The sequence below is a fragment of the Diceros bicornis genome, chromosome 16 (assembly GCF_020826845.1).
Source record: "Diceros bicornis minor isolate mBicDic1 chromosome 16, mDicBic1.mat.cur, whole genome shotgun sequence".
Taxonomy (NCBI): Eukaryota; Metazoa; Chordata; class Mammalia; order Perissodactyla; family Rhinocerotidae; genus Diceros; species Diceros bicornis.
In genome coordinates this window covers 49,857,526-49,876,116 of record NC_080755.1, presented here as the reverse complement: position 1 = coordinate 49,876,116, position 18,591 = coordinate 49,857,526, and the positions used below count along the sequence as shown (strand labels likewise).

Genomic DNA, 18,591 nt, shown 5'->3' with positions numbered 1-18,591 from the left:
TGAAAAGATGCACATAAGCTCGTGTGACTTACTTGATCAAAATAGTTAACATGCAATTTATCTCCATCTTTTTTGCTGAGAGAGAGAAAAAAAATCATTAAATAATGATTGTCAGGAGGCTTTTGGCTTATAACGGGGAATTTGACCAAAGGTCTTCTGGAACATACAGTTGCTTAAATTTGCATTTCTCCAGGAAGTCTCTAGTAGCTAGGGAGAGTTTGGGGATTCAGGTTTAGATTTCAATCGTTCCTGCTGCTCTTCTTGGCGATTAATTCAGTCGTCAAGGATTAACACTCTTGGGACTGCAATTATGCCCTGTCCAGGGCTCTCCCAGGAACAATTCTATTAATATCACTTTTCATCTTCCTAGGTGCAAATTCAGGAAACCATCAGGGAGAGAATCTCTCTCAGCCGGGTGCCAGCTTTCTCAGAGCCTGCCGGGGAGGAATCTGCATTTACTGGGACCACAACAAATTCCTTCCCCAACTTAGGAGGGATCCACAAGGAAAATGCATCTTTGGCCCACTACGTGGAGGTAGAAAGCTGTACTCGAGGCCCACAGCATCAAGAAAACCAAGACAGAGAAGACAACGCACCTGTGCATTCTTGGGAATACCTAGGACATGAGCTGAGCATCCCAAAAGCCAATAATGCAGATATGTCCCCCTGTGAGCTGTCAGCCCATCTCCCCCAGGAGGGCAGAGCTGACCCCGGGAAGCCTGAGGTTCTCTCTGTTGCTTCCCCTGAGCGGGCAAATACCACCCCCACCCTGGAAACTGTGTGCGGTGTGCCAAGGGACAGAGAAGCAACATGTATGAGGGAGCGTCTTGAAACAGGTGACCAAGAAACATGTGATACTATGGATTCTCCTGTTGGAGCTGATAAATGTTTGCCTCAAGAAATTTGCTCCATGCACTTAGAGCTGGCAGGTCAGAGCAAAGTATCTGATTTATGTTCTCCTGATGACAAGACGCTGGATGTTCTTTTTCAAACACGAGGTTCTGAGCCTCCACAGTCTACGTGTGAAAGTAGCAAGGACAGAGACTCAGCTATGTCCCCTCTTTTTATCAGTACTTTCACCTGGAACATTTCACAAAGAGCCGGAAGAGGTGCCACAGGGGGAAATCCAGGTGAGGTGGAGAATTCCACCTCCACGAGACAGGCTGGCCAGGAGGGGCTGAGCCCCAGCATCTCAGGAGGGCTTGAGGAAAGACAGCCTCTGTCTTCTGAGAACAACTCTTTTGTGTGGTTTAAAGAAGGAGGTGACGAGAGCCCCAGTACCAGTGCCCTGCACACGGCAGACACACCGGCTAGTCATAGTTCAATTGTGAAGTTTCCTCAGGAGAAGCCAACCACATTAACTGCTAATCTTGAGTGTCTTCAGGTGACCAAGGGGAGTGGGGACACATCAGCTGTTACCATTGCCACCAAAGTCCACGCAGCCAAATACCTCCCTGTTTCAGTTGCTGGGAAGAACCATGCAGATGGCCCAGAGGAGAGGTCACTTCAGGAACCAGATGAAAAAATTTTCCAACTTCCTTCCAGTGTACAGTTGGGTCATATTTTAAGTGGTTCCACAACCGAAGCTCCAAAAGTGCTCCTTTGCATGACCCCCGGTGGACCAGGAGTCCACATCCACGTTCCCCCACTCCCAGAGGGAGAGGATTTCTGTAGCAATTCCCCTCTTCAGATTGTGAACCAGTCTGGAGAGATGGGCCGGACCATGGACAGAGCAGACAATAGGAGCCTTGAAGAGAATTTCCAAGAAAAAAGAAGTGAAACAACGCAGAGGGCCCAGCAGGAGAGCCTGCCCCACCAGGGTTCTCTTTCTGAAGATGGTTTCCAAGAAAGTTTGCCCACGACATCTGCTGCACAAGGGGAAATAAACCCAGTGCCCTCAGGCCACTTGTCGGCAAACTCCAGGGAAGACAGAAGGCAGAGCTCAGGCCTGGGGACTAGCATGTCTGCGGCGGCTGACGCCACTGTGGAAGATGACACTCAGGCTTTGAGCAATGTTCCACCTCTCTCTAATATCCTCCAGGAGGAATCTAAAGAGAGTGGACCAGGACTTTGGGATGCAGGCCACAAGCTGAAGATTATAACTCTAGAGGCTTCCTTTTCAGAAGTCTGGCCACCAAGACAACTGACAGATTCTGAGTGCAAGAAGTTGGAAGCTGTTCCCATGATTGCTGACAGGGTCTGGGCTGTATCTGATGTTCTAAAGGCAGATGTTACCATGCCTGAACTGTACCCATCTGAAATAGCAGCATCGGCCCACCATCCTCGGGCTGGGTCTAGCTCAGCCCTTGCTAATAACAGAGGAATCCATGAAAGTGAAGAACCAGCCAGTCATGCACATTGGAGTAGTCTTTCTTCCCAGTATTTGAGCCAACCCAGACTCCTGGAGTCATCTGTGGACCCTGTAGGTGAAAGGGAATTATGTGTCACAGATTTGCTATCAGACGCTTCCAAAACTGGAGGCAAGAAAAATGTTAACAATGTGAGTCAAAACCAAGAGGAAAACCAGCTCAGGATGGATCGCCCTGCCTTCTTTAAACAGTTTCTGACCCACCCGAAAATCCTAGAGTCCTCTGTAGATCCCATTGATGAAACAGATGTGATGGAGTATGCCACGGCTGAAACAGCAGAGCCTTCTGAATCCACAGTGGGGGTCATCAGGGAGGAGAGCAAATTGAATGATGGAAACATGGGCCAGAGAGTGAAAGTCCAGCCAGCCGTCTTGCAAGTTCCATGCCCCCAGCAAAGTGAGGAAACCATTCCAAGAGAAAACAGCATTAACCAAAACCAAGAAGACAGGGAGAGAGGGGAAGCTAAACAGAATCACCATGACAAAGCAAAAGTGGAAGTCCAGCCTGCCATTTTGCAAGCCCCGTGTCCTGACAAAGGTAGAGAAACAATTCCAAGTGGATGCAGCAGAAGCCAAATACAAGAAGGTAGTGAGAGGGGCTTAGGGAAGGCTGAACAAAGTAAAAACAACAAAGCAGAATTTGTTTTCCCCACTTTACCTCTTTCTAGCTGTCTTGCAGTAATGACTCATGCATCAGTTGGAGTTGATACTCACAACTCCACAGGTCAAGTTCATGACGTCCCTGAGAAAGATTTAGTTGAGCCCAGAAACCATCAATATGCATTTTACAACTCAAAGGAAAGGAGAGCCCTTGAGAGTGAGTGTGGGAATCATGTGCCTTCTCCTAGTGGTCTTACTTGGGTGCCCTTTACTTCATCTCCTGAAGGAAACATCACAAACTTTTCAATAAGCCACAAAATTGAGAAACCTAAAAAGGAGGAGGCCCAAATTGGGGAAACCAAACCGACAAGCGCCTCTGGCTCCCCAGCAGTGACTTTGGCGTTCATTTCAGGAGAATGTGCGTCAGAGAAAGCTCCTAAGAGACTGCAGGACCCATGTCAACAGGGCTGCACCCTGGGCCGTGGGAGAAAGTCAAGGGAAGAGAAGCCCAGTCACATGGCAGCCCAGACTGCCAGATTCCCCGGGGCCCCCCCAGCAGTGACTGGGTCAGAGGAGGTCAAGAAGAAGCAAGAAACCTCAGCAAGTGGACATTTAACTGAGGGAGTAAAGAAGAAAATCCTGTCCAGGGTGGCTGCCTTGAGACTGAGATTGGAAGAGAAGGAAAACGTCAGAAAGAGCTCAAGCCTTCTTAAAAGGACTCCTAAACTGGAAACATCGGTATCATGCACAGATGGAAAAAAAGACCCAAAAAAGCCACCTTGCAAAAGAGAAGGAAAAGGTGAGGCTCTGTTGCTTTCTATCATTGTTGAAGTTTGGGTTTGCTGACCAGATGTCAAGTTCCAGTGTCCTGCTAAGGGCTTTGCAATGAGGGTGAGTGTCTACTGGGTAGGCGTTGATGCTGTGGCTGTGACCAAATGGCTTGGCATGTAGGTCCATGGTTCTCAAACTTGAGCAGCCTCAGAATCACCTGGAGGACTTGTTAAAACACAGATTTCTGGGCTCCAGCCCCAGAGTTTCTGATTCAACATGTGGGCTTAAGAAATTGCATTTCTAATAAGTTCCCAGGTGATCTGGGGGGAGAATCTCTGATATAGGCTGCCTGTAGGTAGGTTTAATTATGGAGGCGTGATTAAGATGCCTTTCTGTTGAATTATCCTTTAAAAAATATTTTAAAAGATAAACAGAAGCATTAATCAATGTAGCTAATTAGTGTAATTAAATAGACCACATGCTAAGCAGGATTTACAGAAACAAACATTTAGGTACAATTTGGGAGTCTTCTCTTTAATCATTGATTTTCATTAAAAATGGCTTAATTGAACATTGGGTTGTCTTCCAAATTTGAGTATAAAATTTCTTTCCAACTCACCCTCCGCATTATTTGAGTCTAAAGTCCCCTGGGGTCTCTGTTCCAGGTTTCACACCACTTGAGACGCAGAGCCCTTGTAACTTCCATCACTTTTGCTTTGCCTGGGGAATCACTTCAACCTCAAACTCCATCCCATAACCTGAATTTTAGCCTCTTTTATTTCAGAGCTCTTCTTTCCCTTCCCATGAAATCTAATAGAAGTCAGAAGAGAAAATATTGCAGCAAGGTGACGTGGCCCACGTGTGCTGGAGCAGAGTGCTATGGCCTTAAACCGAGTCCTCAGACTTCGGGGCTGGGGCTCATTCCTCCAGGTCCACATCAGACGGGCCCTCAGCCCCTGGTGCAGAAAGGGTTAAATACAAAACTGCCTGCAGAACCGTCTGGAGGTATCCAACCAGGTTTCTAGTATATAGACTTTAAAACGTATTTAAAGAGAATGAGGCAATGTTTTAAAAGATCTCTGAAGTGGTTTCAGCCCAGAGGGAAACAATCTAATTGGAATTCTTGTCCATAGTTATTCAAGTGACTCTGGGAAAACGGACTCGCCAGAGAAACACCTGCGGTTAGAAGGTTTGGTCTCAGCTGCTGCACAGCCTCCCCAGGCGTGAAGGGCTGCAGCGACGGCCGGCGCACAATATTCCGGGAGGGTGGTGCTCTCGCCCCAGTGGCCTGGTGGGGTAGGAGTTAGGAGTAGGGGGGAGGGGGAGAGGGCATGACTTGGATGATCCTGAAAGAAAGAAAACACTGAGTGACCCTTTTTTTTTTTTTTTTTGACATTCAAAGCTTTGTATAGCTGAAGCTTTATGTTCACCAGGGGACTTCTCTTCTTTTCCCTCCACACTTGGCCAGAATATACACAGAGGATAAACCTAGCTACACTCCTAGGCCTCCTTTTAGCTCCTTCATCTGCATTTCTACCTCTATCCCACACAAACAGGGGTCCTTTCCAAAGCCCTGAGGCCTCTCATCCAAGCCAACTTCCTATCTCTCCAAGACCCTCATTTCATGCCCTTCCCTCCATACCCCAGTTTTCTATGTTGAGACCTTACAGTGGGTTGTGGATGGGATTGGCTGCCTTAGGCACATTTAGGTATCTGCAAATCACCCAGGAAGCCTACTGCCACATGGTATTGGAAGGGTCTTGGAGGAAATATGCCCCAGATGAGGAGGCGGGCGTGGTCAAGACCCTGGACCAAGTTTGAGACCAAGGACCTGAATACCTAGCCCAGCTAGCCAAGTAGGGCCAAAGGAACTGAAATGGGTTTTGCCATCAATAAGTACTTGGTATATTTTCTCCCTCTTGATTATGCCCCTGGCTCCCATAGTATCGTTAGTAGCTTCAGCTAGTCTCTAGTTGAAGAGTTAGTTACCCAAATAGCCCATTATCACTTCCTGGAAGGAAAATACGCTTTTAAATATACATTCTGTTATTCAAGTGTCTGTTGGCTCGAAGGAGAGATGGGAGGCACATTTAACGCACCAACTATTTCACGGTAATGGAATTTGAGGCAACAGAGCAAATAGAGCATCAGTACTGATGACTTTTGGTGTGGCTGTGGATTATATAACGTTTTGTGTTACCAAAGCTGTGGAGTTATGAAACTTGGTCTGTAACAGACTGACACCACATTTCTAGTAACCTCACTGCCTGGCAAATTATTCTGACCACCTGGCAGGATCAGCCATCTCTGTCTTCTTCTAATGTCTGTGCTGCCGCCCAGTGGCTGCCCTGAGTAATTACACATTTACCTGGGGTGCCAAGCTCTGACCCCTGATTTAAAAGGGCCCTGTTCAAAGGTCACAGCCTAACCCCCTGGAATTGTTTCCTTATTCGTCCTATTTCATCCAAGTAGACAGTGCTCTTTTGCTAATGAAATTGATATCAGACATCACTGCAATCCACCAGGATATCTTTAGCAAAGACAACTGTAATTGGAGGAAGGTGGATGAATATTTTTCAGCAAATAACTTACTGTTGAGTTGCCTTTTACATCTGGGGCTTAACCACAATTACTACTTGGATAATCCAGGTTTTATTCTACTCCCTAATCCCAGCTTTGATTTTGATCTAGACTATCTGGCGATCATTTAAAAGCATCTTTATTTGGCCCAGGTCCTACAGACTAGGTATCTATAACCCTTCTCCCCCATCTTTTAAAAAAATGTCTCTCAAGTTCTATTTCACTTTGCGCATTACAGACCTCACTTAAGGAATTTTAAGTACTGAAAAGCGAGATTTTTCTGTTAGATTGATTTGTTCATTTACCTACTGTTTAGGCAAGCTACATCTCCGCCCAGACACTCGGTTTCCTCACCTATAAATTTAGGGTAATAATTATGATCCCTGTCTTTTGGGATTGTTGTGAGAATTAAATGTGATAAAATGGGAAAGTCTTTTGCCCACTGCAAAACTCTTTGCAGCTATTGAAGAGCACTGACCGGCAAATCTCTCGTTTCCAGCTCCGATATTACTGAAAAAGATCCAAGCTGAGATGTTCCCTGACCATTCCGGAAATGTAAAATTAAGCTGCCAGTTTGCAGAAATTCATGAAGAGTCTACTATCTGGTGGATGAAAGATTCCAAATCAATAGCACAAGTGCAGAGAAGGTGCGATATTTGCCCGGTTACTGTTCACAGTTGTTGCTTGTTTATTTCACGACACAGTTCTAAAAGAAAATAACAAAATCATAGAAAGCAAAAAGGAAAATTGAAGCAGAAACTCCACACCCAAAATACCCAAGAAGAGTAAGTAATGGAAGACAGATGTCTGGACAGGGAAAATGGTGGAGGGCTCTTGCACTGGCTCTGCCACCACTGAGTTTTCTGGCCTTAGGAAATCATGCAACCTTTCATTACATTTTCAAGATCAAGGGAACATGTCAAATCATCTTCCAGTCTGAGGTTCTGTGGTCCCAAGATTAAAGAGGAGCTCTCTTCTGCATGCCTGTTAATTTTGCTGTGTTTTCTGTTTCATAAGTTCCCATTAACCTGATGAAGCTCAAACACAGCTAAGAAGGCGAATCAAAAGGAAAAAATAATCCATGAGGTTATAGAAAAGTAGCAGCTATTGATGGTGATACACAGCCTTGTCTAAGAAGGGAAAAGCAGGTTATTTCGGGGGCCCTAGGGTGTTAGAGGAGAGGAGAGGGAGGAGGGGAGAGAAATCGGAGTGAGAACCATTGCCAAGAATACCCCGTGTGGAAGGAACCTGATGAATGGCTCCCCAAAGCACCTTCCTGGCAATAAATTGAGGAGGTGTGGCTCGTTCTAGAAACAGATCACCTGTTTAATGGAAACCAGCATAACTCAAACAATCCTCAGAAGCTTCTTTCTGCCAATGGAGATCCCAGTTCAGCTCCCTGAGTCATGGGAGGTGTTCCTATCCGCTTAATCTTGTTATAGGTAGATTGAAAAAGTGAGAAAAATCTGAGTTCTCTGTACAATTAAATCACATATGCCTGCTTGGAACAGATGTCTGGAAATTATATCCCAAAAGCAACTATGGAAGATTTGAGCTGTGGTTTCATTTCTATAACATCACTCCAGAAAATCTAACTGGATTGTGATTGATATAGTAATGCCACTTTGCCTAAAATGTCATCATTACCCTGCTTGTCTTGTGTACAGCGTAGGAAGAATTATAATGGAGAATAAATGGCTTGATTTTTGTGCGTGTGTGTGTGTGAGGAAGATCAGCCCTGAGCTAACATCCATGCCAATCCTCCTCTTGTTGCTGAGGAAGACCGGCCCTGGGCTAACATCTATTGCCAATCCTCCTCCTTTTTTTCCCTTTTTCTCCCCAACGCCCCAGTAGATAGTTGTATGTCATAGTTGCACATCTTTCTAGTTGCTGTATGTGGGATGCCGCCTCAGCATGGCCGGACAAGCGGTGCGTTGGTGTGCGCCCAGGATCCGAACCCGGGCCGCCAGTGTCGGAGTGCGCGCACTTAACCGCTAAGTCACGGGGCCGGCCCCCATGGCTTGATTTTTAAATCAGGAGATTCCCTAGAGCTTCGTAAAAAAGAAGTACTAATTATTCATTTGAAGTACTTTTCTGTAGCTGTCACACAAGAACAATTAACCAGTGTTTTTGCAGCCTTGCTCGAAGCTCAGAATTGGCACTTGAATCTTTCTGGTCCCTAGTCCACTTGAGGTGTCTTTAGAAAACCTAACCTCCCTCTAGGGAGCATATGTCATTAGTAAGCATGCTATTTACTAATGACATGTGGCCAAGGCCTTTAAATTCTCAGTGATGTTTGCTGCTTTTCTTCTTGGTGACGCTGTCTGCTTTAGGTGCGCATATTTGCCTTCTCTATGCCAACACTTGGGAATATTTGGGAGTCATAACTCCTTTGTATATTGAGATCATTTATATTATTTCAGGTGGGTTTTCAAATATTGTCAAATTTCTTTCACCCCTAATTCCAGTTGGGTGTTTCCTTTACATGTCCTTCCAGGAAATATCTCACTGCCTTGTCAAGATATAATTTTCAAAAAGCTGAAATCTCTCAAACAAATATAATAGGAACACGTAGCAAAGATCTTCTTCAACTTATTAAATAATGAGGAACCAGTAGGATGGTAAAGCTGTTCACAGGAGCATTTGAGGAATGGAGATTTATATCATCGATCAGACAAAAGAGTGCTGAAATAAGTGTGCAAATAGATACAAAACTGGTTCATCTTGGACAGGTAATAAACCTTGGGGTTATCTTTTCTCCTCAACAGAAACCTACAAGTTATAACTTATGAGTGTCTGAGGGGGTTCTATTTAAGTAGTAAACAGCGAAGTCAAGCACAGGAGCATTCTCCTATAATTAAATTCTCTGTGGGTGAGGCCATTCAACAGTGACGTACAAAGGACATACAATCATCCTTTTGCCTTTGTCCTCAAGTTTTGGATACTTTTCCTGAACGGCTAGAGTGTGGGAATTAGGTGTCAGGACACTTTCTTGTGGCTGGGGCAAGGCGAGTGTACTCTGAGGAAACCAAGAAGAAAGTGGTAGCTTCCTCTGAGTATTTGTGTGATGGTGATGTGTCTTGGTTCCATGAAGATCTCCAGTTGGCATCCTCCAGTGCTACCTCGACCATCATCAGCACTTTCTTGGTAACCAGAGGGCCCTGGGCTTCTGGCAGGGCAGTTGTCCCCGTGGAGTGGGTTGGCTGGAAGCCGAGCCAAGTCTTAGAGCACAGGTCATGTCGTTCCTGCTGGACAGCCAGGGAGTGATGACCTGGCTGCCACTGAAGGTAGGTTCTCATTGGTTGGCCGTAGGAAGGGCACCCCAAGGACTTCTCAGCCCAGACTGGAGGGTGTGCAGTGGGTTCTGCCAACATCCCCCCACCAACAGAATGTGAAACTGAGCTTTTTCCTTATTGATTCGAGAAGGTGCAAGATCACTTCTTTTCACCTCCCACAGTTTATATCGGTATTTCCTGTTTGTCCATCGCCTCCCAGGCTGGAAGACCCTCAAGGACAAGGACTATGCATTTTTTTAATTTCATCATTGAGTGCCCCGGGACTGGGCACACAGCAGCTAACCCACTCTGATGGTTTGTGACCACTCAGCAGACTAGACCCTTGACTGAGGCTTCATGTGCCGGGTGTTGGTTACTCCTCACACATCTAAGAGGTGGTCTTACTCTTTCCTCTTTCCCAGATGAGGAAACTGAGGGTGACAGACTAGGTAACGTGCCTAAGGTCAGCTTAGTGACATAATTGAGCTGAATTCTGATCAGAAATGTTAACGACAGCCCCCAGATTTCACAATTCCCATTCTTTGCTCTGTTAATGGCAGTCAAATCTCCTAAATGTTTCTGTGTATTAATATTGAATATTAGAGTAAGGATGTTAAACCAAAAATGTATTGATCATCCTCTACAGATAAATAAGCTATTTAAACAGCTTTTCACCACCTTGTCCTTTAGCCAGCTCATTGGCTGAAAACATTAGGGCAGGGAAGCATTTGCTTCTTTCTCCTTAAGTGAATTAGAAAAATGCAACTTGAGAATGATGATGGGTGCAAATGTTAATGTCCCCCATTGCAGTGCAGGAGACAACTCCACTGTGTCCTTGGCCATCGTTCAAGCCAGTCAGAAGGACCAGGGTCTCTATTATTGCTGCATCAATAACAGTTATGGAAAAGTGACTGCTGAATTTAATCTCACCGCCGAAGGTAAACCTCAGCTTTCCACTTGCAAATGAAAACCACTGGCCCCTACCAGCTCTGACTGTTCATCTCTACTGAGGGCATTCTCTTCTTTGTCTTCTTCTAGTTCTCAAACAACTTTCAAGTCACCAGGATACTAAAGGTAAGCCAATCTGAGTTGGATGTCAGAGGAAATGGGAGAAGCATAAAGCAGGAAATAGCTCCTGGAGTCAATGATAGAAGCAATATTCCCGTGGACTCTTGTAATCATGTAGGAGAGAGCCCAGGAATGAGTGAGAAATGAATGACAGTTCGTGAGCTATTTCATCCTGATTGCAAGGCCTATTATAAGTGCATTAGCCCACAAATATCCAGAAATGTATTCTTTATGAAAGAGATCAGCCTGCAGCAGTGCACTTATTGGGAACATGTGGAGGGGAAATTTGGAGTTAGGCTTTTTCCTTTAAGCATCAGACTTGCATTCAGCCCATCTGCGTGGGATTTTTCAGCCTCTCGCACTTACACAGCATGTTTTGTTTCTTTGATTTACTTTTCAGTTTGACTAGCCGAATAGATTCCCAAAGAAAGCCTAGTGTCTAGGAGGAAAACTCCATTCATTTGCATCTTAATAAAAATGAAAGATGGGTTTCCGTGCTTTCCTTTGGCACTTGTGCACACCTGGGGAAGCAACAGCCTAACAGCTGCTCCTGCACACTCACACTGCCACTGGGCCACCCATTGAGTACATTTAATGGAGAGCATGCTCATCATGACTTTGCTCTTAAGGAAAATTACCCATCCCCACACATGCCCACCCCCACCCAGTAGTATGCTGGTAAATTTTTAATAACCTGCCTGGGGCGGAGGGAGGCCCTGATTTGTAGAGTTTTCCAATTTCTTTGGTGCAAATACTCTCACTGTGGCCAGTTTTTTTGGGGTTTTTTGTTTTTCTTTTCTTTGCTGAGGAAGATTTGCCCTGAGCTAACATCTGTGCCAATCTTCCTCTATTTTTTTGTACGTGGGACACCACCACAGCATGGCTGGTGAGTGGAGTAGGTCTGCGCCAGACATCTAAACCCACAAACCCGGCCACCAAAGTGAAGCATGAGGAACTTGAACCACTCATCCACGGGGCTGGGCCCTCACCGTGGCCAATTTTAAACTGCCAGTGTGACGTCACAGGAACCTGGAGCTGGGAAGAGATGTCCACAGTCAGCTCTCAGGAGTGGAGTGAGCTCCAGCACGTCTCTGCAGTCCCACCTCACCCTGTGTCACCACAGCTTCTAGCAGTGTAAGAGGCTTGGTCAGTTTTAGGAGAGAGATGAATAAAGCTCTGATAATTAAATTGATTTAACATCTTAAAGATTTATCACATGTGCTGGTTTTTAAAGCAATCAAGATGCGGTAACGTCCAGTACATTAAAGGCGAGGAGCTGGGATCTCACCTTAGAAATGGTCTAGCAACTATTGTGATATTTATCCCAAACAACAGACTTAAATACAAACTCTTTGCAGATCCATTCAAATGCTACATACCTGTCTTTAGTGTATAGTGTACTTGTGGTATAATTTTAAATCCTTCCCCCGTTTCTGCCTCCATCACCCCAAAAGTCTAGATATTCAAAAGAATACCCTTCCTTCTTATACATCAGAAAAGAGAGTGACTTTCAGAAGAAGAGTTTCTCTGCTTTTTCAGCTTCTTAGCTTTTATTTTTTTTTTAATTTTTTGTTTATTGCGGTAACATTGGTTTATAACATTGTATAAATTTCAGATGTATATCATTATACTTCTATTTCTGCATAGACTATGTCATGTTTACCACCCAAATACTAATTACAACCCGTCACCACACACATGTGCCGAATTATCCCTTTCGCCCTCCTCCCTCCCCCCTTCCCCTCTGGTAACCACCAATCCAATCTCTGTCTCTATGTGTTTGTTTGTTGTTGTTATTATCTACTACTTAATGAGTGAGATCGTATGGTATTTGACCTCACGCTGACTTATTTCACTTAGTGTAATACCCTCAATGTCCATCCATGTGGTCACAAATGGCTGGATTTCATCGTTTCTTATGGCTGAGTAGTATTCCATTGTGTATATATACCACATCTTCTTTATCCGTTCGTCCCTTGATGGGCACTTAGGTTGCTTCCAAGTCTTGGCTATTGTGAATAATGCTGCAATGAACACAGGGGTGCATGTATCTTTACGCATTGGCGTTTTCAAGTTCTTTAGATAAATACCCAACAGTGGAATAGCTGGATCATATGGTAGTTCTATCCTTGATTTTTTGAGGAATCTCCATACTATTTTCCGTAGTGGCTACACCAGTTTGCACTCCCACCAGCAGTGTATGAGAGTTCCCTTCTTTCCACATCCTCTCCAACACATGTTGTTTCCGGTCTTGTTAATTGTAGCCATTCTGACGGGCGTGAGGTGATATCTCATTGTAGTTTTGATTTGCATTTCCCTGATAGTTAATGATTTTGAACATCTTTTCATGTGTCTGTTGGCCATCTGTATATCTTCTTTGGAGAAATGTCTGTTCAGGTCCTTTGCCCATTTTTTACTTAGGTTGTTAGTTTTTTTGTTGTTGAGATGCATGTGTTCCTTATATATTTTAGAGATTAACCCCTTATCAGATGTATGGTTTGCAAATATCTTCTCCCAATTGTTAGGGTGTCTTTTCGTTTTGTTGATGGTTTCCTTTGCTGTGCAGAAGCTTTTTAGTTTGATGTAGTCCCATTTGTTTATTTTTTCTATTGTTTCTCTTGCCCGGTCAGACATGATGCTTGAAAATATGTTGCTAAGACCGATGTCGAAGAGAGTACTGCCTATGTTTTCTTCTAGAAGTTTCATAGTTTCAGGTCTTACATTCAAGTCTTTAATCCATTTGGAGTTAATTTTTGTGTATGGTGTAAGGTAAGGGTCTACTTTCATTTTTTTGCATGTGGCTGTCCAGTTTTCCCAACACCGTTTGTTGAAGAGACTTTCTTTTTTCTATTGTATGTTCTTGGCTCCTTTGTCAAAGATTAGCTGTCCATAGATTTGTGGGTTTATTTCTGGGCTTTTGATTCTATTCCATTGATCTGTGTGTCTGTTTTTGTGCCAGTACCATGCTGTTTTGGTGACTATAGCTTTGTAGTATATTTTGAAATCAGGGAGTGTGATACCTCCAGCTTTGTTCTTTTTTCTCAGGATTCCTTTAGCTATTCGGGGTCCTTTGTTGTTCCATATAAATTTTAGGATTCTTTGTTCTATTTCTGTGAAAAATTTTGTTGGAGCTTTGACAGGGATTGCATTGAATCTATAGATTGCTTTAGGAAGTATGGACATCTTAACTATGTTAATTCTTCCAATCCAAGAGCATGGAATATCTTTCCATTTCTTTGTGTCATCTTCAGTTTCTTTCAGCAATGTTTTATAGTTTTTGGTGTACAGATCTTTCACCTCTTTGGTTAAGTTTATTCCTAGGTATTTTATTCTTTTTGTTGCAATTGTAAATGGGATTGTATTCTTAATTTCTCTTTCTGCTACTTCATTGTTAGTATATAGAAATGCAACTGATTTTTGTATGTTGATTTTGTATCCTGCAACTTTACTGTATTCGTTTATTACTTCTAAAAGTTTTTTGGTGGATTCTTTAGGGTTTTCTATATATAACATCATGTCATCTGCAAATAGTGACAGTTTCACTTCTTCCTTTCCAATTTGGATCCCTTTTATTTATTTTTCTTGCCTGATTGCTCTGGCTAGGACTTCCAGTACTATGTTAAATAGAAGTGGTGACAGTGGGCATCCTTGTCTGGTTCCTGTTCTTAGAGGGATAGGTTTCAGTTTTTCACCATTGAGGAGGATATTAGCTGTGGGTTTGTCATATATGGCCTTTATTATGTTGAGGTACTTTCCTTCTATACCCATTTTATTCAGAGTTTTTATCATAAATGGATGCTGTATCTTATCAAATGCCTTCTCTGCATCTACTGAGATGATCATGTGATTTTTATTCTTCATTTTATTAATGTGGTGTATTACGTTGATTGATTTGCGAATGTTAAACCCTCCCTGCATACCTGGAATGAATCCCACCTGATCATGGTGTATAATCTTTTTAATGTATTGCTGTATGCGATTTGCTAGTATTTTGTTGAGGACTTTTGCATCAATGTTCATCAGTGATATTGGCCTGTAATTTTCTTTTTTTGTGTTGTCCCTGTCTAGTTTTGGTATCAGGGTAATGTCAGCTTCGTAGAATGAGTTAGGGAGCTTCCCCCCCGCTCAGTTTTTTGGAAGAGTTTGAGAAGGATAGGTATTAAGTCTTCTTTGAATGTTTGGTAGAATTCACCAGGGAAGCCGCCAGGTCCTGGACTTTTATTTTGGGGGAGGTTTTTGATTACTGTTTTGATCTCCTTACTGGTGATTGGTCTATTCAAATTCTCTACTTCTTCTTGATCCAGTTTTGGAAGGTTGTATGATTCTAATAATTTATCCATTTCTTCCAGATTGTCGAATTGGTTGGCATATAGCTTTTCATAGTATTCTCTTATAATCTTTTGTATTTCTGAGGTGTCTGTTGTAATTTCTCCCCTTTCATTTCTGATTTTACTTATTTGTGCCTTCTCCCTTTTTTTCTTGGTGAGTCTAGCTAAAGGTTTGTCAATTTTATTGATCTTTTCAAAGAACCAGCTCTTGGTTTTATTAATTTTTTCTGTGGTGTTTTTAGTCTCTATTTCATTTATTTCTGCTCTGATTTTTATGATTTCCCTTCTTCTACTGATTTTGGGCTTTGTTTGTTCTTTTTCCAGTTCCTTTAGGTGCATTGTTAGATTGTTTATTTGAGATTTTTCTTGTTTGTTGAGATAGGCCTGTATTGCTATAAACTTTCCTCTTAGAACTGCTTTTGCTGTATCCCATAAATTCTGGCATATCGTATTTTCATTTTCATTTGTCTCCAGGTATTTTTTGATTTCTTCTTTGATTTCTTCATTGACCCAGTTGTTGTTCAGTAGCACTTTGTTTAATCGCCACGTATTTGTGGCTTTTCTGATTTTCTTCCTATAGTTGATTTCCAGTTTCATACCATTGTGGTCAGAAAAGATGCTTGGTATTATTTCAATCTTCTTAAATTTATGTAGACTTGTTTTGTGGCCTAATATGTGATCAATCCTGGAGAATGTTCCATGTGCATTTGAAAAGAACGTGTATTCTTCGGTTTTTGCATGGAATGTTCTGTATATATCTACTAGGTCCATCTGTTCTAGTGTGTCATTTAAGGCCAGTGTTTCCTTATTGATCTTCTGTTTGGATGATCTATCCGTTGGTGTAAGTGGAGTGTTAAAGTCCCCTACTATTATTGTGTTACTGTCTGTTTCTCTTTTTATGTCTGTTAATAATTGCTTTATATATTTATGTGCACCTACATTGGGTGCGTAGATATTTACAAGTGTTATATCCTCTTGTTGGATTGTTCCCTTGATCATTATGTAATGCCCTTCTTTGTCTCTTTTTACAGTTTTTGTTTTAAAGTCTATTTTGTCTGATATGAGTACTGCTACCCCAGCTTTCTTTTCATTGCCATTTGCGTGGAGTATCTTTTTCCATCCCTTCTCTTTCAGTTTGTGAGTGTCTTTAGGCCTGAAGTATGAGTCTTGTATGCAGCATATATATGGGTCTTGTTGTTTTATCCAGTCAGCCACCCTATGCCTTTTAATTGGAGCATTTAGTTCATTGATGTTTGAAGTAGCTATTCATAAGTATGTACTTTGTGACATTTTTTTAACTTTTTTTTTCTTAGTGTTTTAGTAGTCCTTCTCTGTTCCTTTCTCCTTCTATACAGAATTGATGGTCTCTTTAGTTTAACCTCTGTCTGAAAGCTCTACTCTTTAACTCCCCTCCTCCCTCATTTTATGTTTTTGATATCATATCTAACCTCTTTTTTGTGCATTTGTATCCATTACCCTCTTTTCATGGAACTAGATAATTTTTCCTATTTGTGGTCTTCTCTTTTCCCCTTAAATCAGTCCCTTTAACATTTCTTGTAGCACTGGTTTCTTGGTGACAAACTCCTTTAATTTTTGCTTGTGTGGGAAATTTTTGATCTCTCCTTGCATTTTGAATGATAACCTTGCTGGGTAGAGTATTCTTGGCTGTAAATTTTTTCCTTTTAGCACTTTAAATATATTGTGCCACTCTCTTCTAGCCTGTAAGGTTTCTGCTGAGAAGTCAGCTGATAGCCTTATGGGGTTTACTTTGTATTTGTACTTGTCTTTCTCTTGCGGCTTTTAGGATTCTCTCTTTATCTTTAATTCTGGACGTTTGATTATGATGTGTCTTGGTGTGGGCCTCTTTGGGTTTATCTTGTTTTGAGGCTCTCTGTGCTTCCTGTACCTGAATGTCTGTTTCCTTCCTTAGGGAAGTTTTCATCTATTATTTCTTGAACTAGATTCTCTGCCCCTTTGTCTTGCTCTTCTCCTTCCGGGACACCTATACCACAGATGTTAATGTGCTTGATGTTGTCCCAGAGGTCCCTTAGACTGTCCTCACTCTTTTTAATTCTTTTCTCTTTTACCTGTTCAGCTTGGGTAATTTCTTCTAGTCTTTCTTCCAGCTCGCAGATCCGTTCTTCTGTATCCTCTACTCTGCTTTTGAGTCCCTCTAGTGAATTTTTCATTTCCAGTATCGTATTCTTCATTTCGGATTGGTTCTTTTTTATATCTTCCATTTCTTTGTTGACATTCTCACTGAGTTCATCTATTCTTCTCCCCAGATCAGTGAGCATCCTCAACACTCTTAGTTTGAACTCTCTGTCGGGTAGGTTGCTCATTTCTGTTTCACTTAGTTCCTTTTCTGGGGTTTTGTCCTGTTCCCTTACTTGGAATGTATTCCTTTGCCTCCTCATTTTGCCTCTTTCCCTGTGCTTGTGTCTACGTATCAGGTAGGTCAGCTATGTCTCCTGCTCTTGGATAGGTGACCTTATATAAATGATGCCTTAGGAGGCCTGCAGTGTGCTTCCCTTAGTTCTCAATGTTCCAGGGGTGACCCCTATGTGGGCTACGTGTGTCCTGTTGTGGCCTGTTTGCTCTCCCTGTATGCACCCAGGGAGGCCGAGTTTTGCTCCTGGTCAGCTGTTGTAATGCTCAGCTGTTTATAGTTGTTGTAGGCCCTTCAGTCTCTTTATCAGGTGTGGGGAGCCCCAGCACAGTTGGCTGCAAGTTCTAATACCACATTTGTGTTGCAGTATTTCTTTTAAGTGAGTAGGCCCCCAGCGTGGCAGGTTGTTAGGCTCAAGGGCTTACAATTGCTATAAGCCTCCAGCCTTTAGGTCTCTTGTCAGCTCTCTGAGGATTGCAGCTGTGTGGGGCTGGCCTCAGGCGTGGGAGCACCCAATTGTTTCAGGCTTGGGAAGGTGGGGCAAACCCCCTATGTGGGTCTTTGAGAAGCACAAGTCTTCTGCAGCTGACAAGCCCTGCCGCCCACAGGTCCACACACACAGTCAGCACAGTCCTGCCCTGTGTGCGTGCCCCGACCTCCTGAAGTGGACCCAGTCTCTCCACGGCGGGAGCCCCACACACTCCACCACCGCCCCACGCTCCACCTGCTCCTTGTGCACGCCCTGCCCCACTGAAATGGGCTCAGTTGCCAGGCTGCAGAGAATCCAGTCACCAATCTATGCAGGCCCACAAGTTGCCTGAGGGCTTGTTGTTGGGTGGGGCCAGTCTCTAGGGTGGGCTGCCTGCCCTGGCTGAGCTGGATTAAGTTGGTGCTCTAGTGGGTGGGGCAGACCTGGGCTAGCAGGCCCCGGGGAGAACTCCAATGGCATCTGTGTCAGCACATCCACACCAGGCCACAACAATGGCCGCCGCCAATGTCCCAGTCCCTGGAGAGGTCTCACCTCTCACCGAGATGCACTCAGGGCCTATCAGGTGAGTCTCTTTTCACCACAGCACTGTGCACCTTTATTTCTGGTGATTTTAGGTTGCTTTCTGAAACAGGTGAGTTTGCGCATGGGCCCTTTAAGAGCCAGTTTTAATTTCTTTGTGAACCAGCTTTTCTGGGGATACTCCCCAATGTTTTAGTAGCAGG

General features: G+C 43.4%; 1 protein-coding gene across 2 annotated transcripts in view; it reads left to right on the top strand.

Moving 5' to 3' along the window:
- ALPK2 (alpha kinase 2) overlaps nt 1-18,591 on the top strand; it is a 154,296-nt gene that overhangs the window by 108,474 nt on the left and 27,231 nt on the right. For both annotated transcript variants that reach the window (XM_058557213.1, XM_058557212.1), the window contains exons 5-8: nt 371-3,767; nt 6,819-6,966; nt 10,405-10,532; nt 10,633-10,668. In XM_058557213.1, coding sequence (XP_058413196.1) covers nt 371-3,767; nt 6,819-6,966; nt 10,405-10,532; nt 10,633-10,668 — 3,709 coding nt within the window. The remainder of the gene's footprint in view (nt 1-370; nt 3,768-6,818; nt 6,967-10,404; nt 10,533-10,632; nt 10,669-18,591) is intronic.